The sequence below is a fragment of the Tasmannia lanceolata genome, unplaced genomic scaffold (assembly GCF_043159265.1).
Source record: "Tasmannia lanceolata isolate RefF3 unplaced genomic scaffold, GAP_Taslan_0.1 ptg000006l, whole genome shotgun sequence".
NCBI classification, from domain to species: Eukaryota; Viridiplantae; Streptophyta; class Magnoliopsida; order Canellales; family Winteraceae; genus Tasmannia; species Tasmannia lanceolata.
In genome coordinates, this window is record NW_027518683.1 from 16,154,633 (window position 1) to 16,179,168 (window position 24,536).

General features: G+C 40.4%; 2 protein-coding genes across 6 annotated transcripts in view; one reads left to right on the forward strand and one right to left on the reverse strand.

Annotated features, from left to right (window-relative positions):
• MOS7 (nuclear pore complex protein-like protein) overlaps positions 1–15,743 on the forward strand; it is a 42,961-nt gene extending 27,218 nt beyond the window's left edge. The window contains exon 9 of one of the 2 annotated variants that reach the window (XM_077382576.1): positions 14,986–15,743. In XM_077382576.1, coding sequence (XP_077238691.1) covers positions 14,986–15,251 — 266 coding nt within the window. In that variant the 3' untranslated portion in view covers positions 15,252–15,743. Of the gene's footprint in view, positions 1–69; positions 1,414–14,985 lie in introns of those variants that run through there. The other variant, XM_077382577.1, reaches the window with a different exon arrangement.
• Positions 15,744–16,616: 873 nt separating this feature from the next.
• Positions 16,617–24,536, reverse strand: part of ABCG31 (pleiotropic drug resistance 3) — a 42,851-nt gene continuing 34,931 nt past the window's right edge. For all 4 annotated transcript variants that reach the window (XM_077382582.1, XM_077382579.1, XM_077382581.1 and 1 more), the window contains 8 exons: positions 24,122–24,412; positions 23,929–24,012; positions 22,538–22,671; positions 22,166–22,393; positions 18,062–18,233; positions 17,891–17,978; positions 17,463–17,629; positions 16,617–17,141 (listed from right to left, as the gene is read on the reverse strand). In XM_077382582.1, coding sequence (XP_077238697.1) covers positions 16,875–17,141; positions 17,463–17,629; positions 17,891–17,978; positions 18,062–18,233; positions 22,166–22,393; positions 22,538–22,671; positions 23,929–24,012; positions 24,122–24,412 — 1,431 coding nt within the window. In that variant the 3' untranslated portion in view covers positions 16,617–16,874. The remainder of the gene's footprint in view (positions 17,142–17,462; positions 17,630–17,890; positions 17,979–18,061; positions 18,234–22,165; positions 22,394–22,537; positions 22,672–23,928; positions 24,013–24,121; positions 24,413–24,536) is intronic.

The following is a 24,536-nucleotide window of genomic DNA, read 5'->3' on the forward strand; positions in this document are numbered from 1 at the left end:
CCCTTTAAGTATAGATTTCTATGAGATTTTTTTATTTCTATTTTTTTTCGTCTTTTTTTTTGGCCTTAGGAGTGGACGTGGAGGATCAAGACACTCTACCGAAACCTTCGCAGAAGAATGCTCCTATTCTAAAGGACATTATCCAATTTGCACCCCCGAAATTGTCCTCAGATGTAGGGTTGACTTCTACAACACCATTTCTGCCTGCTCCAACTAATTCACCAACTGTATCTGCTTTGGGCGGGATGGCTGCTTCGAAGGCTGCTCATCGACTGTCACTTGCTTCTTTTGGTGTTCCATCGAGTATGAGTGGTCCACTTGCGCAAGTTTCGAAAGACAAAAGTGTCATTTCTGCTATCGGCGCCCGATGTCACAACATTCGACGTTATATCAAAACCGACACCAAAGCCGACACCTAGTGCTATATTAACACCAACATCCCCTCTGGTGGCAAATAGACCTTCTATGGCAGCACCTTCTTCTTCGATTGAGATTACTACTGAGAATCTAGTTTCTGGAGGACGCCCTTTACCTTCAACAACGATTCCTGCTATGATACCCATCGAGACAGTAGTTCATGAGGGGCCTTTTTACTTAGCCGATCTTGATGCTAGCATCGCCGAGCCTGATTTGACAGTCGCCAAAATGTGGGGGGATAAATTATTGTACGCCTTAGCTTCCTGTCCGACCTCCAAGCTCCATCAAATGAAAGATCGTGCTCAAATGATCCTAGAGCGAATCTCGTCTTATAAAATCAATGAGGAACATTTCTTTAACTTTATAGCACATGTATCAGATCTCATTAGCTTGGGAGATATATATGCACAAGAAGACGCCTCTCTTAGCAGAGATGTACAATCAGCGAGTCGTGATTGTATTGCAGAAGCCGAGCATCGAATTTCTGAATTGTCTACAAAGCACGACCAAAGCAAGCATGACACTGAATCACTCAAGGCCGAGGGATCTGTTTTAGACGCCCGCATTAAAGATTTAGAAGAGGAGTTATCAATAACACGAGCTAAGGTGACTGATCTGAAGCCGAGGATTGCAGTTGCAGAAAACAGGATGAGAGAGAGTAAAGAAGCTTTAGTGAAGGCGATCAAGGAAAAGGTTGCTGTCGTGGCCTCTCAAGAAGACACAAAACGATGAATTTCAGAACGTCAACATTTCCTTAAGGAAAGTGAGGCAGCTCTAGAAGAAAAGAACGAATTTAGAGACTTTGTCTCATTCCGGCCTGCATAAGTTCTTTTGTGAATTTGAACTTTAATATATGTATATTTTTTACCTCCCCCACTCTTCTTTTTGGGAAAGATGACATGTAATTACTGATTCTTTTCTTTCTTTTTTCTTTTTTGAATTTTGAAAAGAAATCATTTCCTCTTCTTTTTTTAATAAGATATTTGCATTTTTTTTTATGTTTCAACGAGTTCATGCATAATATAGTTTCATGAAGTGGTCATTAAGAGGAGGGAAAAGTCGGTCGCCTTCGACAGATATTAACTGATAGGTGCCATTTGTAAACACCTTTTCAACTACATACGGTCCTTCCCATTTTTCATTGAATTTTCCACGAGATCGTCATGATATTTACTATTGGCCTTTTGACCATGAGCACCAAATCACCCTTTTTAAAGGAATGTTTTTTGACTCTTTTGTTGAATGAGGACATCATGCATGCTTGATACGCCTCAAGGCGGTGTTCGTCTAACGCTTCCAACTCTATTTGGCATTCCCTTCTTCGGTGATGGAATTTTGAATTGCTACTCTCAACGACGGCAATTGTACGTCAAGAGGAAGTATAGCTTCTCCACCGAAGACTAAGGAGTAAGGAGTGGCTTGTGTAGGAGTACAATACGTAGTCCTATACGCCCATAAGGCCTTTTGGAGCTTTTCATACTAATCCCTTTTGTTTCTTGAAGTGATTTTCTTCAGAAGTTTACATAACGTCTTGTTGAATGCCTTTGCAAGGCCGTTAGCAGGAGCATAATAAGCCGACGAATGGAGTTGTTTAATGTGGAATTTATCGCAGAATCGATCCATGACCCAGTTTTTAAAGGGTGTACCGTTGTCTGAGATAATTCGTTGTGGTACACCGAAACGGTAGATAATATTTACTCGAATGAAATCGGTTACATTGTTCGCTTTCACTGCTTTGAGGGGGATTGCTTCTGCCCATTTGGAGAAGTAATCTGTGGCAGCGAGGATGTATTGATGATTCCCAGAAGATGAAGGGTGAATTGGACCAATCACATCCATCCCCCAAGCCTCGAAAGGCCATGAGGAGACTGTTGGATGGAGCGGCTCTAGTGGTTGATGAATAAAATCTGAATGAAATTGACAGACTTTACATTTTTGAGCGACCTACATTGAATCAGTCACTATGGTGGGCCAATAATAACCCATTCTTTTTAATTGTTGGTGTAACTTTGGACCAGATTGGTGAGCACCACATATTCCAGCATGCACTTCGTTCAATGCCCGTTTTGCTTCATTTTCAGAGAGAGATCTTAGAAGAATTCCATCGAGGGATCTTCGATACAAAGTGTCATTGAAATATACGAATCGAGGAGCACGTCTCCTTATATCCACCTTTTGTTTGGGGTCAAGAGGTTGTCTCCCATGCTGCAGGTAATCAACCAAAGGTTGACGCCAATCGTCTATTTCAATCTCATAAACTGAGACTGTGTCAACAATGACACCTTCATCCTCAAGAAAATCATGTAGAGACGGCAGGATTTGTCGTTCTCTAACATTAACTTGAGTGATCTCATTACCGGGAAATGGCAACGATGCGGCTAATTTAGCCAAAGCATCAGCTTGAGCATTTTTCCCACTAGGTATATGCGTCATTTGTATATGTTGGAATTGATCCATTAACTGTTGGGCCTTTTTAAAGTAGGGAACCAACTCGGTTTTTCTTACTTCATAAACATGAAGAAGCTGATTTATAACTAGTTTTGAGTCTCCAAACACTTGTAGGGAGGTGATTTGCATATCGATTGCCATTTCCACTCTAATAATTAGCGCCCTATATTCTGCAATATTGTTTGAACATGGGTTAGTAATGGTGAAAGAATATGGTAATATACCGTTTTCAAGGGTGCAAAACACAATGCTTGCCCCCGCTCCTGATTTTTGGGAAGCTCCGTCAAAGAACATTTGCCATCCTTTTCAAATTTCCGTATAGAAGAGTTCTTCATCAGGTAAATCTTCCGATAATGGCGAATTATCGGATATCGGGTGTGCAGCAAGGAAATCGGCTAAAGCTTGACGTTTTACTGCTTTTTGTGGTACATAGGTGATTTCAAATTCTGACAACAATAGAGACCACTTCGCCAGGCGTCCAGAAAGGGTTGGTCGGGACATCAAGTACTTTAGTGGATCGGCCCTAGATATCAACTTCGTAGGGTGCGCCAGGAGATAATGTCGGAGTTTCTGTACAACAAACACGAGAGCTAAGCAATTTTTCTCAACAGGAGAATAATTGTACTCCGCCCCGCGACTTAAGTAGTAGCAAGCATTTTCTTTACCCTCGTCATTGCACTGTGCTAATAATGCTCCCAATGATCCTTCTAATGCCGCAACATAAAGGATTAGGGGTTTTCCTTTGACAGGTGTTGTCAATACTAGTGGATTGAGGAGGTATGTTTTAATGCTTTCAAACACGTTCCTACGTCTTGATCCCATTCAAAAGGAATGTCCTTTTTCATTAATCGGGAGAACGGCTTACAGCGACCAGAAAGATTTGAAATAAATCTCCTAATATAGGCCAATCTCCCTTGCAACCCTTTTAATTCTCGGATATTACGAGGTGGCGTCATTTCAAGAATGGCTTTTATTTTTGTTGGATCGATTTTGATTCCTCGATGATGCACTATGAAGCTTAGGAATTTTCTAGATGTCACTCCGAAAGCACATTTTAAAGGATTCATTTTTAATTGGTGCTTCCTTAGGTGTTCGAATACACAACGAAGATCGTTGACATGATCCTGCCGATCTTTGGTCTTGACCACCAAGTCATCCACACAACATTCAACCAGTTCATGGAGAATATCATTGAAGATAACTGTCATTGCACACTAATATATGGCCCCTGCATTTTTCAGCCCACAAGGCATCACCTTATAACAGTAGATCCCTTTAGGGGTTCAAAATGTAGTGAGCTCCTCATCTTCAGGTGCCATACGTATTTGATTATATCCTGAAAACCTGTCCATAAAAGACAAGGCTTGGTAACTTGTAGTCGAATCAACCATTAATTCTATGATTGGTAATGGGAAATCGTCTTTAGGACATGCATTATTAAGGTCACGAAAATCTACACAGACCCGAATCTGCCCATTTTTCTTTTTGACAGGGACTACATTCGCTACCCATGTGGGATATTTTACTTCACGAATGAAATCTGCAGATTTGAGCTTGTCAACCTCTGCTTCAATTTGGACAGTTAATTCGGGTCTGAATTTTCGTTGGGGTTGTTTAACTGGTTTTATTTCAGGATTTAATACAAGTTTATGAGTTGCAACTTTAGGATCTAAACCAGGCATTTCTTGATAAGTCCAAGCAAACACATCAATATACTAAAAAAGGAGCGCGTGGTACGCTTTCATTTCATTATCATTGAGTAATTTGCTTACATAAGTAACTCTAGGTTCCTCAACGGTTCCTAGGTTAATTTCATACAAATCATCAACAGTGCCTTGGCCTCCTTCAAATTGGGGAGGAGCGGGGTTTGGTTCGATGACCTCTCCATCTTTCGATACTTTATCTACGGATACCATGAGGACGTGTTCTATTTCTTCTTGTTCCATCCCATTCACCTGCACTTGGCGAGACAAATAAGCTTCCAGTGTGCGGATATCATTCTGGCCGCTCCATCCCAGACTTTTGCCAACTTCATATCCCATTACCATCATCAATTTGAATGCCTTCTCTGAATAATGATGTAAGGGTTTTGGAGTCGAGGTTCGGAGGGAATAAGAATTGTGTGTCCCATATATTGGATTGTTCGGTTGATCAAATCGCCTGGTGATCTTCACAGGTTCAATAGCTGGTATCACACGGTGATTGCATTTGACATACTTCTTCTAAAAGGTACGTGATTTGGGACTTCCTCCTTTCCTTATCCTTTTGGAAAGTTAGTTTTTCCTCGATTCGCGAATGCAGGCTTTCCAAGTCTTTCAAATACAGATACACGAGAGGATTTGTTATGAGATGCCTTAAACATTTTGAATCTTTGGAATCTCTTTCCTGATGAAGATTCTAGAACATCCGTCTGCTGGGTTGTACGTGCTTGACTTGTAGAGGCTAAAGACTTGCTTTTCAACAGTGGAGTTTTCTGAGCATCAGTAGTGATGTGATGGACAACCACTGTAGGTTTTCCTACCAAAAGGGGTTGAAAACCTAGCCCATGTGTGGCATTTGTACAACTTTGGTTGACTTCAAATGGAGCCGCTCGTCTCATTTGAGGTTTCTTGAGATCAAGGCCCATCTTTTCCATCATTTTTACCGCCTTTGTGTCCACATTATTGAGACGAGGAGGGTCTAGTGTCATTGTAGCATCTTCCGGTGTTGATAATGTGGACGATGATCCCTTAAAGAATCGGATAAGCTTTTGCTTTGGATTCTTTGGCGGGACTGTCAAAGTCTTCATCTCTTCTGGAATCGAAGGATCGATCTTAGTCAATGGATGGACCATCTCAATTGGTGGTTGAGTCACTCTCTCTCCATTGATTTGGACCAAACCATGCTCGCCTTTTTTCCGTCTAGATTTTGGTATATATTGGAACACAGGTTTCTTTTCTTTCTCTTGTAACGACTCGACTTTTGCCTTTTCAGGTTTGCTGGGATTAACATTGGATGACTTTTCAAACTCCTTAATTGTACATTCCTGAGAATCCTCTTGCACCATGTAGAATTTGGCGTCTGCAAAGTAAGCTTCAGCCTTAACGAAAGGATGTTCATCCGCATTTACTTTTTCTTGACTCCCTTCAAAGTAATATTTAAAGCACTGGTGTAGTGTTGAAGACACCACCCCGTTATCGTGCATCCATGGTCTTCTGAGTAAAGCATTGTAGCATGTTTCAGCATCAATGACATGGAAAAGGACCATGGACCTCAGGTTGCCGATTTCAAGGTGAAGGCGTATCATGCGGATAGCTCTCTGACCATTTTGGTTGAATCGTTGTATCACAAGGGAGCTTGGTGTGAGGTCCTGAACCTTCAAACCCAAATGAGTGAGGACTATACAAGGCAACACGTTGATTGCAAATCCAGAATCTAACATTATTCTCTTGACTTCTGCTTCTGCTAGTATCCCTTTGACAAACAATGGTCGATTGTGTGCTTTAGTGCCAAGCAGGAGATCGTCGTCAATAAAAGTGAGGGCTGCCAGACAATCCGCACTTGTGTTTGGATTTGGATGGCTCACTTTCATTTCAACTTGACAAACTTCAGTGAGAAACTCATCTGGGTTGGTGAGCGCTCGGATTAAGGTGTGTCTCAACTCTCTCGACATTTTTAGAGCATCATAAACACTGAGTAAAGCGGGAACCTTCTTGAGGTGTGCCACTACGTCATACTTAACGGGCTCCTTTGTTAAGGGTAAAACATTTGGGACTATGTTTGAAGAATCCCCATTTTCCTTAGCTTTCTTTTTTTCTGACGATTGTGGTTGTTTTGGTCGTCGACTATATTGCAAGGTGACTGCATTTGCTTCGACTGGTTCTTCGGTCGGAAAACATAGATCACCATCATCCTCAAATATTTGTGCCATCAAGCAATCTTCTGATAATTGACTGCAAGAGATAGGTGGAACTTACACTGTTTTTAGAACGAAAAGATGTGGAGATTCCAAATGTGCATATGGCGGAGGCACCTTGCATCCTTCATCTTCGTTCCAGGGTGTGTCTTCAAAATTTGGCGAAAGTCCCGGTTTAATAAGCAATGGCTAGGGCAACCCCTTCCTTTGCAATTGTTCTTGAGTAGTAGGCAGTCCTGCTCTTTGCAATGCTTCGGTCATCAATGTTCTTGAAAGCATTTTTTCTTTTCGGGGTATAAACCGTTGAAATCCGCCTTCATCACAAGAATCCTCGGTGTACGAAGAGTCTGTGTCAGTATCTTCGCTTGGAAAGAATTCATGGTCCACCGAGGAGTGAGGCACCACCAATATTGGTAAGGTTTCTCGTTGGATTTTGTTATAGAATTCTGGCGGCATAAACTCTCTAAGTGTCACAGGGCTTAGAGCTTTTGGTTTGAACTCATCTTTGGGATATGGAATATCTAGAGATCTTTTTGTTGCTCTCCGAAGCTGCCCCTCTTTCTATTGGGAAGCGATGGAGCTTCTTTAATGGAGATAACATTGACAGCTGCTACATTAGTAGTATCCTCCTTGTAATCTCCTTTCAGATGTATGGCCCCTTCATCAATCAGCTTCTGGATCTTGTCTTTGAGAACAAAGCATTCCTGCAGATTGTGGCTGACCAACCTGTGGTATTTGCAATACCTCGGATGATCGGTCTTTTTCACGCCTTCTGGACGTTTTGGCGGAGGCAATTCTATGAGTTCTCCCTCCAGTAGTTGCTCGAACTGATCTTCAACTTCGTCATTTGGGAAAGAATAGACCTTTTCTTGCCTTTCCTTAATAGAATTTGGTCTTGGCGTACTTTTATTCTTTTTGTTAACTACTTTCTTTTCTTCAACCTTTTCTTTTCCTTTCATTTTTCAATTTTTTCCGACCTCTATAAAGGCCACTTCATTAACTTCAGGAGCTGAAGTTTCATTCTTTTTCTTCTTGGCTAAGGGGGGTTGCTCTGCCCGCTTTAGCTTGAGAGAAGCTTCCAGATTATGCGCTCTGGTGGTCAATTCTTCGAAGCTCCTGATCTCAGTATCGAACAACGGGTGCGAGATGGCAAAATGCATCCCTTTCCGACACAATTGAATGAGTTCCGACTCTTTCAAATTGGCGGTGCACCTAAGGCTCAAATTCCTCCAACGAGCTATATAGTCGTTAGTAGACTCACTCGGCCTTTGTGTGGTTTCGATAAGTTCTCTGACACTCACATCTCGTCGAGTACTGTAAAAGTGCCTTATAAATTCATATTGCGTTTGTTCCCAGCTAGTAATCGAATTTGGCTCCAACTTTGTGTACCATGTGAAAGCGGTGTCCTTCAAGGTTTGCACAAATTGCCTTGCTAAATCTCCAGCCGCAGAAATGAAATGTGCAATGTGTTCGTTTGGGCACCCAGTTCCATCGAACTTATCAAATCTTGGATGTTGGTATCCTGGAGGAAATGGAATATCATCCATATATCTGGGATACGGTTTTTGATAGTTGAGCGGGCTCTTACATGCCGCCGCTGTAACTTCTTGGACCATCTGTAGCACCATATCTTTTAAAGCCCCCATATCGACCGTGGAACTTCTTGTTGCAATTGAGGGTGTCATTGTTGGTGGTTGTCCAGCTTTTAGAGCTATGTTTTCCGCCTCTTTTTCTTCCAATCTCTTCCTTAATTCCGCAATTTCCGCCGCAAGTGCAGATTGTTCTGTGGCCCCAGTAGTCATCATCACAACCACATTCATTAGAGAATCCTGGTGGGGCCAGAGGCGTTGACGACCTCAACGGAGAATGGATAGGAGTTGGGGATCGAGGAGTTGATAACTTCGGCGATTCCGGGAAATCGCTTTCAGCGAAAATTGTCTCCATGTCTCCATACAATGGATTTTCCCTCATCATTGATGGCGTATTTTGTGACGCAGGAGGCTGTGACACAGAAGATTCCACTTCGGATGAAGTCTTTGAGTTGATCTTCTTAGCCATTTTGCGAGTAACCGGACCCGCATATTGGCTGGAGTCAGTAACTTTTTCCATCTCCTTTTTGGCTTTGTTCCTTTTGGCCCTTTGCTTCCTGGACTTCTTGGGCGTTTTTGCCGAGGTTGCAGTTGAAATCAGATCTGCCTCTAATGTAGTGGTAGAAGCAGTAGTATTTGACACAGAAGATTCTACGCCCACTGTTACAGACGCTCTTCCTTTAAGAAGTCCACAAGCGGAGAGTTCCATGGCGGAGATGGTTCCAAAGTTGATGTCCAAGGGTGGTGAAGTCTTTACGTGCGTCAGAAGCAATATTCTTGATGCCACACAAGGCGATTTCGGTGTTACTGAAGCCATTGTTTTCTCTTTCTCTCTCTGCATAAAGAGAAAAGAAAATAGGAAGACAAACTCCAGGTACGAGATATTTTATTTTATTATTACTATTTTTTTTAGTATAAGGAACCTCTTTGACTTCAAGATGAGAGCAGAAGTGTGTCCCACCGGCCGTGCCAAAAATTTGTTTGCAACAATTTTCACATGCATGAAAAAAAGAGAATCACACAAAATAAATTGGGATCAAATTTTCCTCTTGTGAGAAGAGGTTTTATTAATATTGGTAGGGATCGTAGACTTCCTGCTATATTGGCCGTTAATTATATTTCTTGAAGAGAAAACACCTCTGATTATCCATCAAGAGGTTCCCTATCTAAATACAATTTTTAATTAATTATCCTTCAGAAAGATTTGATTTTTTGTTAACATATCTTTTCGGAGGAAATTTCATCTCCCAAACTCTCTTCATTTTTTCTTTTGGGGAAGCATCATCTTTATCGTCTTTCTCCCTTTAGAAAGTCCCTGGAAGAGACTTTGAAGGGAGTCTTTATCCTTTTCTTTAAAATAGAAAAGCCTTCTTTCTTTTGGGGAAATCTTTATCTTTTGGGGGAAAACCACCGTCTTTGTCACCCTTTAGGAAGTCTCTGGAAGAGACTCTAAAGGGAGTCTTTTTCATCTTTCTTCCTTAGAAAGTCATTGGGACTTTAAAGGGAGTCTTCATCATCTTTCTCCTTTTAGAAAGTCTCTGGAAGAGACTTTAAAGGGAGTCTTCATCGTCTTTCTCAGTTTAGAAAGTCCCTGGAAGAGACTTTAAAGGGAGTCTTCATCGTCTTTCTCCATTTAGAAAGTCCCTGGAAGAGACTTTAAAGGGAGTCTTCATCGTCTTTCTCCGTTTAGAAAGTCCCTGGAAGAGACTTTAAAGAGAGAAAGGTTTTCATCATCTTTCTCCGTTTAGAAAGTCCCTGGAAGAGACTCTAAAGAGAGAAAGGTCTCCATCATCTTTCTCCGTTTAGAAAGTCCCTGGAAGAGACTTTAAAGGGAGAAAGGTCTTATTCCCTGAAGGAAACCTGCAAAAAGAAAGTGAGAAGAAGAAAGAGAAAATTGTTAGCCCAAATCTTTTCTCACCTCTCTCTTTTCTTCTATTTTCTCTCTTCACGTAACTTTTCTCCCTCAGAGATTCGATCCCTTTGCTGAAGGATCTTCTCTCTATTTATAGACTTCTCTTGAAATGGTTGGCAATTGTCACCTCACCCCTTTTTCTCTCAACTTCACGATCTCCACTTCCCTTTTCGTAGGGAGTTACGTAACTCTTTTTTGAAAAGTGGGTGACTCATTTCTCCTTTTGCGAGTCATTTTTATTTGCTAAAGTTTAGGGATTTAAACATTTTTATATTTATCTCTTTTATATTCAATTTGGCACGCCCGATGGTTGGTAACTGCCACATCACCCCCTTTCTCTCAACTTCACGATCTCCACTTCTCCTTTTTGGAGCCGTTGTGGGTGTCACCTCATCTCTTATCCGGGATTCCACGATCACTTCCCCTTTTGTGGGGAGTTACGTAACCTCCCCTTTTGAAATATGGGTGACTCGTTTCCCTTTTCGCGAAAATTATTTTGTTCCCTTAAATTTAGGAATTTATTTTTAACTTTTACGTTTATCCCTTTTACTTTTAGGAATAGCATAACATATAATTACTCCTTTAATAAGGGTTTTTACTATTTAACCCTTGTTGTAAAATTTCGAGTCCAACAGTTTTATATCTTTTCTTACCACCCACTTTCATTCTTTTTGTAACACAGAAAGGCCTATGTATCTTTTAGAAAGAAACAAGTTCCTTTTCAAATCCGCTTTTTCTATTTTTTTTTATCTTCAACCCCTTTTTACTTTATAGCCTCTATAGTCTGTTTTCATGCCACTTTCAACCACTTCGCCATTTCCTGTCATCACGTTATTTATTTCCTCTATTTCATTTGCGGCTTTAGTTACAAGAAAGTACGAAATTTCCTCTCCATATATAAATGCTGACAACTGTTTTTAAAAAAAACTGATGAGAAGAATTTTTGTTTTAAAATTCTTAGATGGATGTGCGGCCACACAAGGTTAGATTGAATTAAAAATAAAGACATCCGTAAAAAGGTAGGGGTGGAACCAATTGAGGAGAAGATGAGAGAGAACTGCTTAAGATGGTCTGGGCATATCCAACGTAGGCCTTTGAATGCTCAAGTGAGAAGAAGTGACTCATGCCAAGTTGATGGAGTAAAAAGAGGTAGGGGCAGACTGAAGACAACTTGGTTAGAAACAATGAGGAAAGACTTGAGGGCTAGGAACATAACATAGAACATGACCTTGGATAGGAGAGAATGGAAGAAAATGTGCAGACGAACCCAACTAGTGTCGGGATTAGACTTGGTCATTTTGAGCCGGGTAGATCCTCACCTTGTTCATGAAAATTTTCTAAAGGATTCATTAGCCAACTCCTACTAGTTTGGGACAAAGGCTTAGTTTACTAGACTTGTAAGGGAGCTGATATTGGCATCACTTTGTTTCTATCGATACACTCCTCTAGTCAAGTCATCTCTCTCACCGGCTGCTAAATGAGAGAAGTATAAAATAAAGAGGGCCACTGTAACTGTCAAACCGAGGGGATTGAATACTGGTTTCCTTATTATGAATTAGTAAAATGCAAAAATAACTTAGAGAAATTCCAAAAAAATGACCATCAGGGATGTTTTTGGAGGCCGAAGGAATATCCCTCTGAGAGTTTCAGGATTGTAGCAACCTTCTGGCTTCCTGTGTGAATGTGGAACCAACATTGAACGAATTTCGGAGCCTTACTTATCTTGCCTGGATGGAGGCTACTCTGTTTTGGAAGTTTTTGAATCACTTGGGATATTTAATTCTTGCTGTAGAAGATTTTTATTTTCATTTGGGCATGAGGTCAACTTGGAAAGACCCTATCGGGCCCAATGGCATGCATCGAGATCGCATTCGGGGTCGTTGGGTAGCATGGAAGATTGGGATTCTCGGGGGAGGAGGTTGGACTTTGGCGCTAGGGTGGTCCCCCGTCGGTGAGCTGTGGAAACTTCACGTAGGCTTTTTTCGAATGAGAGCGACTGGTTATGCCCAAAATGCAATTACAGAAACTTTGGTACACGAACCTTGTGCAGAAAATGCTTACACCCTTGTAATAGAGAAAACCCAAATTTAGTATGGAGACCTAAGCAGGTCCAAATTGCCCCTTGTGAAGAGGATGGAAGTCTGGAGGTTCCGGTGTCGGTTGTGGAAGAAAGAAAAAGACATCTTAAGAACTGTCTTATTGGAAATTTGAAATCTGGATCTTAGCTCTTAGAGGACATTTGGGACTGGGCCAAAAATCTCTGGGGACTACCTGACCTGGAAAAACCCTTCGCTATCAGCACAGTGGAGATCCTCTTCCGTTTTGGTTCGGAAGCCCAGGCTACTGTTATTCTCCGGTGTGGAGGGGAGGTTTTCGGGGATCTCCTTTCCTCCCTCCAGCCTTGGGTCCCGGCGTTTAATACTGGAGCGAGAACTGTTCATCTACGGTTTTATAATATCTCCCTTTATGCTTGGTCATCTGCCACGGTAGAGATTCTCGGATCGCACCTTGGTCAGGTCCTTGAGATCCAACTTTTTGGCAATCACCCTCACTGTCTGACTTTTGCCTATGCCCTGGTTATTTCACCTCATTGGAAATCTATCCCACCTTCAATTAATTGAAGGGTAGATTCTACCATTTACTCGGTTGGAATTAAGGTTGTTTCTGAAGATAGTATAAATTCTTTGACCTTGTCGGTTGTGGGAGAGTCTAGCAGTAAAGACAATTTTTCCCTTTTTGGAAATCCTGATGAGTCCCTCACCGATAAAGGGTCACCGACGGTGGTCCCCCCTTCGGAATTTGTGGCAGAGATCTCTGGGTGCGAATTGGAGCCGGTGGCCCCCCTTTCAAATTTTGAAATTTCCACCGACCCCCCTTGTCCGTCAGAACTGGTCACTGTCTAGTCATGGAGTGGGAAGGCTCAGTTGAGGGGACCTGTGACTCTCCCATTGTTTACCAAGTCAGACAGGTTTGTGCCATGTGGCACTAAAGGCAAGGCGGGCAAAAAGGATATCGTGGACCGTCTCAGTTTAAAATCAGTTGGAGATCGGAAGGCCCTAAAATTAAAAAATAGATTTTTCAGAACGAACTTAAGCCCTGATGTGAAGTATACACGTTCGCCTAAACGCAATATTAAAAGTGGCCCCGGGCTGAATGCTCACCACCTCGCCACTCGTGGGGGCCTTTCAACAGTGGGAGGAGAATTAAACGTGTGCACCTAAAAAAGGGGATTAGGAAGAAAAAACCTCCTTGAGAAAGTCTCCATGAATTGAGAATTTTGCAGGCCTCACCTACTTCGAGTATATCCGAAGAGGCATGCTCTAAAGACTCTGGTTTAGCAGGGTGGGGCGAAAGCACCATGATGATCGAAGACCTGGATCTCCTTAAATCTTTGAAGTATAATGAAAAATTGGCAAGGAAGGAATCTCCCACTCCTTGTGAGGTGCTGATATCTCCTCTTAAGAAACAATGGCTAAAAGAGCGGGCAGCATTTCAAAGTGTGGAGGTCCCCCCCTCCCAGGGCTCCCTAAATAGTGAAGAGGAGCTTCATACGCCCCTCCGCAACTTGCCCATCTTTAACAAGCTCCTAGAAAAAGAAAGACGAACAAGAAGGCGTTTATGGGAGGAGGAGAAGCATCTGGCGATTGCCAATTTGGAATCTATGCGTGGCCCAATGGATGCAGACGGATAGGGTTTCGGGTTGGTAGCCCTGAGGTGGGGCAAGTTCAACTAGTGCAGCCGAGTGAATCAAGTAGGCGAGATAAAGGGAAAGGAATTTTGGTATCAAATGATGAGGAAGAACCGCATCCAGAATTGGAAGGTTTTAATGAATTCCTAGCACTGGGGGACGCACTTGGGATGTCCTACCAGGAAAATCTAGGAAAAACTAGAGAAATGTTCCGAACCATGCAATCTAGAGACGTCAATGAGACAATAGAAATAGTTAAAGAGGTTGGATCAACTGTTGGAATACAAAATTAAAAGGTCGCATATTGAGAAGTATAGTGATAGTCTTTAGGGAGTAAGGATTGTTTTCTGAGGATCTCAGTCAAAGAAAAACTGGAAATTGAAGGGTAGTGTATAAGCCCATTCAGTTTAGCTTCATCAAGAACTTGGAAAGATATGTTGATGGTTTCAACCTCATAGGTTGATGGTTTGACAGTGGGGGAATCCTTGAAAGGGTCATTATTTAAGCTGTTGATTCTATTGATGATTATCCAAGATACTTTTTACGTTTCAATAGTGAAGGGGAATACTTGAGAGACTCTGCCTTTTGCTTAGACCTCTTTTCTGGATTCTCTTGCCTTCCTATATTATCTCTTGGAGTTTCTCTTCTCTTTTAGGTTTTCATAATTTCAGGTTGGTCTCGGTTAGAAAGGCCCAGGTAAAGGTATACAAGGAATCATATCAATTTTCTCAATAAAGCTTGCTGATGTAAGGAAGAAAAGAGGAGGTGATAGGTGGCTGTATTATGACTTGATGCGCTGTACTGTGTAATTGGTTTCGGGTATGCCTGTGCCAGTGCTCTTTAATATTTTGTATTGTAGGATGGGACTCTTGGTCCCGAATGCTACCTTAATATTAATGAAATATATCAATTTTCAAAAAAAAAAAAAAAAAAAAATTCTGTGAAGGGCTTCATATGCAAACAAATGCTTTTCTTTTATTTATTATTGCAGAGCTGCTTTTATTTCATTTAACATTTGGACTTGCCTTTTTCACAGACAGATTTACAGATTTGGAACTGGATGCCTTGCGTTCTTCCATTGGATCTCTAAATGCGAGGCTAAAAAGATATACACAATCTTCACAAGGTAATACGATGAATTCTCCGAGACAGATTCCAGGAAGGAGGAAGAATAATTTGCCGGAAGCCCAAATTTCACACCTCAAGTCATCTATCTCAAAGCTCTCACTCGTCAATAGTGAGAACACAAAAAAGGTTAAGCTTGTTGAATCTGTGCTGCAGAGCCAGGAGAGTGGCAAGTGATGCCCTCAATTTTGTTTTAGGTTGATTGCTGGATTCTGATATTTTTTGAAATGGGCATTTTTGCTGTCATTGCCCATATTGGTTACCAGACCGAATCGGGGCGTCGTTCCCTTATCTGGAATATGAAGGAATTACATGTTTTGATGAACTCCAACTATTGCAATTCAGTTCAATCAACTGTGGATTCTCATCAGGAGCGGATTTCTCCTCTGCCGAGTCTATATCATGTTGAAGTTGTACATCACAAGTTGAATATCTTTTGCGAAATCCAGGTTAAGATCTCTCTGTTTTCACCCCATATGCCTTGAGAGACCCTGTAATCTTTTTTCATAGAGAAAAACAACCTTAACAGTGATCTGAGATAAGTGAAATCCATTCTCCATGCCTTTGTTTCTTGTTTGTTACAAAGCTCTCCATGTACGAATGTAAAATTAATTTGGAAATTATCTGTAGCACAATTAATGATCAAAATTGTCTGGAAGCAGTTCAATACCTTGCTCTCAAAAGAGGCCCTCTTCTGGAGAAAAATGAACATTTAATGCTTTAATGCATTGCCTCATTGTGGTTATAGAGCAAGTTTCACACGTTTCACGAAGAAAAATGTTGGAAAGGCATTACCACCTTTAGAAAGGAAGTGCATGTTTCGCAAAAAACACCTTTTGGGGCTTATATAAAAAAAGGGTGGCCCAGTGCACGAGGCTCTTGCCATTGCGGGGTTTAGCGAGGGCTAGATGTACGCAGAATTACCTGCATTGCACAGAGGCTGTTTCGGTGACTAGAACCCGTGACTTTTTGGAGCTTAATATGTGCCGTGTAAATGTAATAAAATTTGTTGGTCCGACTGGTGATCACAAAGCTGGCACATTGCGGTTGAACCCACCTTGATTGGGTGATCTTGTTTGCTCAATCCAATCAAAGCTTGTTTATGATTCTGCCAAGAAAAGCTACAGGTGGTTCAGCATGAGACTAGGACCCCTACCTAATGATGGTCTACAAGATCACGGCCGAGATGAATCATCCATATCCCCTTGTGGGACCCATCCCGTCTGCCTAACCAGACTATCAAGAATCTTAAAATCCTGTCATTCATGGCCTTTTTTTTGTTCTGTTGGATAGTAGAATCAATAAAACAAAGCCCTGTTTGGATTGCACGAAAAACATTTGATATAATTTTTTTTTCTTCTTTCTACATTTTGGAGGGAAATGATATTATTATGAGTAATTCAGAAGGATATTATCATAAATTGAAGTTCCTTTTAAGTAATCATTGAATATGATTGGATCAAGTTATTCTTTTTTTTTTGGTGTAAAAAATAGAAAATTCCTGCAATCCCGTAAATCACAGGCTGATCGTCTGCCTCCCAGTCGGAACTGCCTTAAAGAAATGGCAAAATTATTGCAATATCAGTTAAGCACTAACTATCAAATCATTATTTTTCTGTAGGATGGTAAGCTACCCTCACTTAAATCTCAAAAGGGTTTAATTTTGTTATGCTACATTGTAAGAAAGAATAAGTGATCTCTGCATCTCCCAAACTATCAGAAACAACAAAACCTTCACTTTCATGTTCTTTCACGTTACAAGATAATTGCTGCCTAGATTGTACTTTTAAGTGCCAAATTTCACCTTCTCTGGAAATTGAGAACCTTGATGGATAATGCATATACACTAAAGAAGAGGAGGATGAAGCAGACAAGTACACCTGCAGCAAGACCTGTTGTTCCAGTGCCGTAGCCAAGGTACTTTTCCAGATACTCCTTCACAGATCCCTCGAACCCAGGCCCAACTATCGGAGTCTCAATGTCCCCAAGTTGTGACGTTATGATGCCCTGGAGGGTCCATTGAATTGGGGAAAGATAATAAAACCAGATCCACCAAGGAGGGATATTCTGCAAAATAAGGCGAAAGGAGTTGTCAAAGTAAAATCTTACTGGTTCACTGACATACTTTACTACTAAAAAATCTTAGGTACTGTTCATTTTGGATTTTGGGTCCACAAGAATGAGTGCAGGAGATCCGGACCGATCTTTTTTTTTTTTTTTTCTAATCCTTTGATAAAAAGATTCTCTCTTCATAAAAAATAGGAGGTAGAACCAATACAGATTTCTTTTTTGATTCATCCCTGGAGTTGAATACCTCATTCAAGATTTTTTTTTATCCAATCCGTATGTGTTGGGTTGCTGGAGTAAGGAGACATGCAATTAACTTACAGGTTTGGGAACGAGGAAACCAGAGAGAAGATTCCATAATGAGTAAAAGGCAGATGAAATAACTGCTGCCAACTGCTGAGAAGGCGTCAGACCAACCGCCATCATTCCGTAGAATGCAAAGTAAGTGAACGTGAGGAACATGAAGACAAGGTAAAGTAGAAATTTCCCTGCAAAGCACACCCATGCTTTTTAGCCTTTCAAAATTAATCAGTCATAAAAAAATATCAGTAAACAATTTTGGCCCAATATCAGAACCGTGTTTATAGGGCCAATGTTTAAAAGCTTATACATGACTAAAAAATCAGTCTTCTGAACCGGAATTCAGGCAGTTAAGCCATTGAACAACTTATCAATTTTATAAAACCATCTTGAGTCTAGACTCAACTAATTGTTTCATAAATTGGAATATATAAGATGTCGAAGGTTACCTATTGTCCTTTCGAAATTTATCATGAAGAATGTGATGACACCATATATAATTGTTTGCACAGCAATGTACGGGAGCTCTATGATACCCTGTAAAAGAGAATGTAAGATATGTAAACATCACTTGAACAAAACGAAGCCAAACCACCTTACGCACGTGCCAAAACTCTTACCTGGGCTGCTGCATATGGGAATGGAGCATACATTCCAGCTGCCTTCTCTCTATAGAAAACAGTTCTCTCAATTGAAATCATGGGCTGTATTGAAGAGGAATTATTTACACCAAGAAATATGCAAGCCGCAAAGAGAGCTCCCATAATAGTAAACAAGTCTTGCACTGTTTCCCTACAAAATAATCAAACCACATAATTGAGAAGTTAGTAGTGTAACCCATTTGCAACACTCATTTTGAATACTGACATCCTGATAACAGCAGTTCCAGAAATGCAGTTAAGAAACACAGCAACCCATTAAGTAATAATAGAAAGTTCTGTACTTTTCTATTAAACCACCCGTGATGGGATAAGCCTACGAGAAACCCTTATACTCGCAGCAGACATACCCCACTTTCTACACAGTAAAATGGCTAAAAATAGGTTTTTATAGATTCCACCCAACTTAAATTAGGTATAATTATTACTATGCTTGCACCAGTTCTCAGAGACTTGAATTAGGTATAATTATTACTATGCTTGCACCAGTTCTCAGAGGCTTGATATTTCACGTTTTACTTGCAATTATACAGATAGCTGGAAATAGTGTTCTACAAGGGACCCAACAATCTTTGATTTGGATACAAAATTATTGTTCAAAGCTTCAAATTGCTTACCCTAAATTTCTAAAGTGAGAACTTAGCTTCCAAAGTGAGTTTCCGGGGAAACAAGCTTCCATTAACCTACCATTTGTCAAAACTCACTTCGGCACATGGAAATAGGCTCATATAGGGATTTTTACTGTACGTTTCTTCTTATGGTGTAGCTCTTCTCCTTCACCTCCCTCGATATATGTTGTGCACACGTCTTGTATTCTGCCAGTGATACAACATCCTAACAGACTAATGTGTGCGGCGCACACGCAGGGTCTTTCACTAAAGGGCATTTCAGTAATTTCTTGATATAGTGCATTGATATATAAGTCACATATTAGGGTTACGAGAGGTGAGGTTTTCTTCGAGTTTTCTTGGCCGAGAAGAGTTTTGTAACCCTAAACCGAAACAGTGAAACTCTTCTGTGGAGTGGAGGTAGTAGGCACACTGACGAACCACGTGAATCTTGTGTTCTTGCTTGTGTGATTGTGTTTCTTTGCATCTTTTCTTGATGTTTTGCTGTACATCGTGTTTGATCCTTATTTGGGAAGGTATTTCTTGGTTTTCTACAATAAATATGCTTCTTGATTCCATACTACCCATATCTCATCCTTATCTTCTCCCACTGCTAACCACTCCATGATGCAATGTACAACCAAATGGACAAAATGGCCAGGCATTCTAAAATTAGCGAGCAGAAACTAAAAGTTCTCAATCAGATATTTTCAGCCATGTTTTAAATTTTCCACCGAAACCGATACAAAACGACCGACTGTTTTTATTTCCATCTCTACTGAAACGAATCTCAATGGATTCATCCCACTACATTATTTCCGTTGAAATTCAAAATTTCGACCGAAAAGGTCGAAATTTATTGTTGCTTCATGCTGCTTCCATTGTTGATGGGGTTGCCCCATTGCTTTTGTTGTCGTCATCATTGTCGTCGACTGTTGCTGCCATTGTCGTGAGGAGGCTGCTACCGTGAGGGGAGCTGCTGGTGTAAGGAGAATGGAAGAAGAGAAGAGAAAGAGGAGACAAGGAGAGGCAAAAAAATGAAACGAAAGAGGGACAAGTTAGGTTTTTGAGAACGAGTATGGTAATCGTCTATAATATGCTAAACAATTTCTGTGATTTGTTTTATAAGGCCCTGTTTTTCAGTTTGACTTTCAGTTTTTACTTTTTACTAAGGCCTTATTTTTCAATCTTTGATATGTTGTAGTTATAGATAAATTGTCATCAAGATGTAAATTGTGCAAATAGTGGTACCAATACTAAACTGCAAAGGTAGAAAAATATATAAGAAGTTTTATCTTTGTCAACATGCTTTACGGGCCCATCCTAGTTGAATCGAAGGTTGGCCCACTTTTCATTTCAAGGGGAAGAGTTACGGGAATTCCAAATCTCAAAACCTAAGCATCATAGAAATGATGAGTATCTAACTAAGCACAGCTTCAATTCGGGTACAAGATTCATGGTATATTCTGGTGATCACATTAGCTCTTTTTTTTTTTTTTTTTGGTTGGTGGGGGGGGGGGGGGGTGTGCTTGGTGCTCTAATTTCCCCTTAAAAGTATTGTTTCCTTCGTTCTTTGAAAATAGCGGGGCAGAAGAATGCACTCGTTAGTGACTGCTTTGTGAGAAATGGGGACAAACTGAATTGGAATTCGCGGTTTAGGAGAAATTTTTTTGAGCGAGAGTTGAATTCTGTGGCTAGATTTCTAGAAATTTTAGAAGGATGCTAAATAAAGCAGGCATGGGTGGACAAAAGGATATGGATCTGGGATCCTACTGGGACTTTTTTTGTCAAATCTTTCTACATACATTTATTGCCTCTCTCTGGACCCTATATAGAAGCAAAAGTGTGGAAGCTCCAGGCTCCCCCTAGAGTATGCTTCTTCCGTGGACGGTGATGAGACATAGGATTCAGATGGTTGACTTCTTGCCACAAATGGGGATGCGATTGATTGTGCATTGACGCAGGGGAATCAATTGACCACTTATTCATTCACTGCAAGCTTGCACGAAAGGTTTGGAGTGGTGTACTTTCCAGATTTGATATTTCATGGGTATTTCCTGCCACTTTACCTGAACTCTTGCTACAATGGGAAGCGGCTCCATGGAGGAATAAAGGTAGAGCTTATTAGCCACCATATGGGTTTTATGGAAGGAGAGAAATGCTAGAATTTTTGACGGCGTAGCTAAATCTCCATACTTCCTATTTATCAAAGTCATAGCTTGGGTGAGAACCCTCCCTATGTTCCGATTCATCTCGGCACATGATTTATGGGAAAGGTAGAAGCTGGTATCTTCTAGCAGGGAAAGAAGGACGACTACCGTGCAGAGTCGGGAGGCACCTCCATTGGAAATGATTAAACTAAACTTTGATGGATCCAGTTTTGGAAACCCGGGACCATCGGGTATCAGAGGTGTGTTGAGGGATTCCATGGGGGAGGTTATTTGGGCCTTTTCCGGCCCTATTGGGACGGCCGATGCCAACGAGGCAGAAGTTAGAGCAATTCATCATGGACTAAAATGCTTAAATAGAGAATCAATGGACATGACGATAGTGGAAGGAGACTCCATGAATGTCATTAGGTGGCTTACAGGATCGGCAGCTCCCCCATGGAGATTTCCACAATACTTTGATGAAATCCAAGATAGAAGGCTCCTCAATCACTTTCATCCACATAAGGCGTTCGGCTAACGAGGTGCCAGATGGTCTCGCTAGAGATGGCGTGGAAAAGTTGGGGTTGGAGATGTTTCACTCCCTACCCCCGTGATTGCATTTAATGTTTGTTTTTCTTTGTATTTGATGTTCTTTGTATTTCTGGGGGTGACTTCCTCGGTCTCCCCCTTTTTTCTTCAATGAAATCCTTACTATTCAAAAAAAAAAAAAAAAGAGATGGAAAATATTTTTTTAAGCCATTTTACTTGGCACTTCATTTCATTTCATTAATTTAGAGAATGATAGTTGGTAGCCAGCATCATTGGACTGAGCAATAAAGAAACTATATCTTATGCATTGGATGTCAAATCGGCATGGGGCCAATACCACTCATAACTCTATGTGATATTGACATACAGTTGGGGTCCTTGAAGGGATGACTGGTCAAGATACTTTCTTATACTTCATTACTTGCGACAACACATATCACTTAGTGTTTGATGTGATTACACCATTATGGGTGGCTTTCTTGCTTATTGGATGATCTAAGTATGTATTTGTGCTCATTTTAGTATTTCCCAAAATTTTCTCTAAATATTTTATCATTTGCATATGTTTCCATACTATGATTTTACAAGATTTCCACCGAAATTTCCAAACGAAACTGAAATGTTTCTGTTTCCATGCCGACCAAAACCAAAATTTAAAACCTTGTTTTCAGCTATAATGGAGGAACAATGTAATGAGCAAAACAGGAAGAATTATTCATACAATATATGAAACACGAGTGAATAATAATAGAATTTACCTTTTCGAACCAATATTCCAAAATACTGTGCCAAGTATCAATGCACACATTGTGGTGAAGAACAACCTCACAACATTGTATTTGGGGCTTCTCCAGTAAACAAGACTTTGCTTCCAAAGGCAAACTTTGAATTGGGTCATAATATTCTGTGAAAACTTAGAAGCAAACTTCAAAGGCTCTGAACCAGCAGCAGGAACACTCAAGCAGTCAATCAGAGCTTCCACTTCCCTAAACAAAAATAATTAAATACATTTAGTTGTGCTTAACTAAAATGGCACTGCCAAAATAATAATGGAGTTAACAGATAAGATGATCTTGGTTACAATGGACTTGCATTCATACTTATAAAAGCCACAAAATGATTAACGTCACCTATATTGATCGGAATTTCTATATATGGTAGCAAAATCTGCACCAATTCTCTCTTCAAATGCTGGTGTACTGATTTCAAGCATCCAAGTTGCTGGATTGTAACCCTCAGGAATTGGAGGAATGCCATTAATTTTCTGTGCAGAGAAGAGATGCAAGGGAAAATGGGTTATTAACAAGCACCAGAACTATATAAAAGCTGAAATATACATTTCCCAGAAATTCTCCTCTATCAACATGACTAGTACATGAATGTGAAAATTTTCAACAAATATGTCAACAGCCTTCTAAATAGGATGGATTCATTGAAGACCAGGTGGAGGACATAGAAAGAGTAGTCATCAATAAAAACAATATATGGACGAGGCCATTGAAGATGACAAATTAGAACTATTTTTCTCACTTTCTTTCATTCAAGTATCATTTAAATACTCATATTAACTAACCATAAAATTTGTGAGAAGGAGAACACATGTAGGGAACTGAAATATCGTTTGATTAAATACATACACATGGACACAGGTAGCACAGATACGGCTCATCATCTTCCAAACTTGAAAACAAAGATTCAACACATACCATGTGATGAGACACGACATATATAAGTAAAAATGGGAATTCCCAACTAATCTATAGTTTGAAAAATGAAATAATATTATAGCATCTAAAAGACACATATATGAAGATTAAATTAAAAATACACAACACTGACAAATACTGAGCATAATAGTTAATTTGAAAAGAGTGCATATATTTTAACTGTGAAAGTTAATTTAGCAAACATATCCATATAATATAGCATATTATATGGAGAGGGCGAGCCTTGGCTCAACGGTAAGGTTGCTCATTGTGACCTAGTGGTCACGGGTTCGAGTCACGGAAACTGCCTCTCTGCAAAGAAGGGGTAAGGCTGCGTACAACTAGCCCTCCCCAAACCCGCAATGGCAGGAGCCTCGTGCACTGGGTCGTCCATCCATATAATATGGCATATCAGTAGCTGTGTCATGTCATGTTGGACACAGTATGCTGTGTCTGTACAAGTATTTGGTTATCATAAATAATTATGCCCCTGACGACATTTTTATGGTCACTCATAGCTTATCTTACCAGTGTTACATTTGATGTTGCATGTATGACAGAAACTGCCATTTTTATCAAATCATTATTTTTCAATAAGAATCCACAAGCTGGTACAATTGCTAAAAAAAACGATAGATCAAGTTTCAAACACTGCTACTATGATGCTGTTATAGTTAAGAAAGATAATGAGCGGGTTGAGAAGGATGTTCTCATTACTAGTAGGTAAATTTTTGTGGCAGCAGAAATCTTTTCCTTTACCGCAATAATTAACCAAACCAATACATGCAGTAAAATAAGAAGATTCTAGATGCTACCTGGAAATAGTTGATCATAGTTTGTGAATGCACACCAAGCGCGCCTCCATATATAACTCTCCCTCCTCGTTTCATGAGAAGAAGCTGCACCAAAGAAGACAATAATATGTAAGGAAAAAAAATATGGAAGCCAAAAAAAATTATAAATATGGTTAAGCCATAGGATATTTATAAAAGAAAGACGTGTATTAACCTCGTCGAATGCTTCAAATATATCAATACTTGGCTGATGTATAGTGCACACCACGGTTCTTCCAGTATCAACAGTATTTCTAACAGTACGCATCACGATTGCTGCAGCCCGTGCATCTAATCCAGACGTAGGTTCATCCATAAATATAATAGAAGGATTTGAAACAAGCTCTACCGCAATTGTAAGCCGTTTTCTTTGTTCTGTGGATAAGCCAGTGCTTCCAGGTAAACCAACCAAAGCATGTCTCAGAACATCAAGCTCTACTAGTGACATAACTTCTTCAACAAATTCCTGCAGATCATTGTATCAGAATAATTTCACGAAAGAACTAGGGGTGCAACTCGGGTAGGGTTGGGTCGGGTTGAGGCCAACCCCACCCGACCCGAGGAAACCTTTTTTCCAACCCGAACCCGAC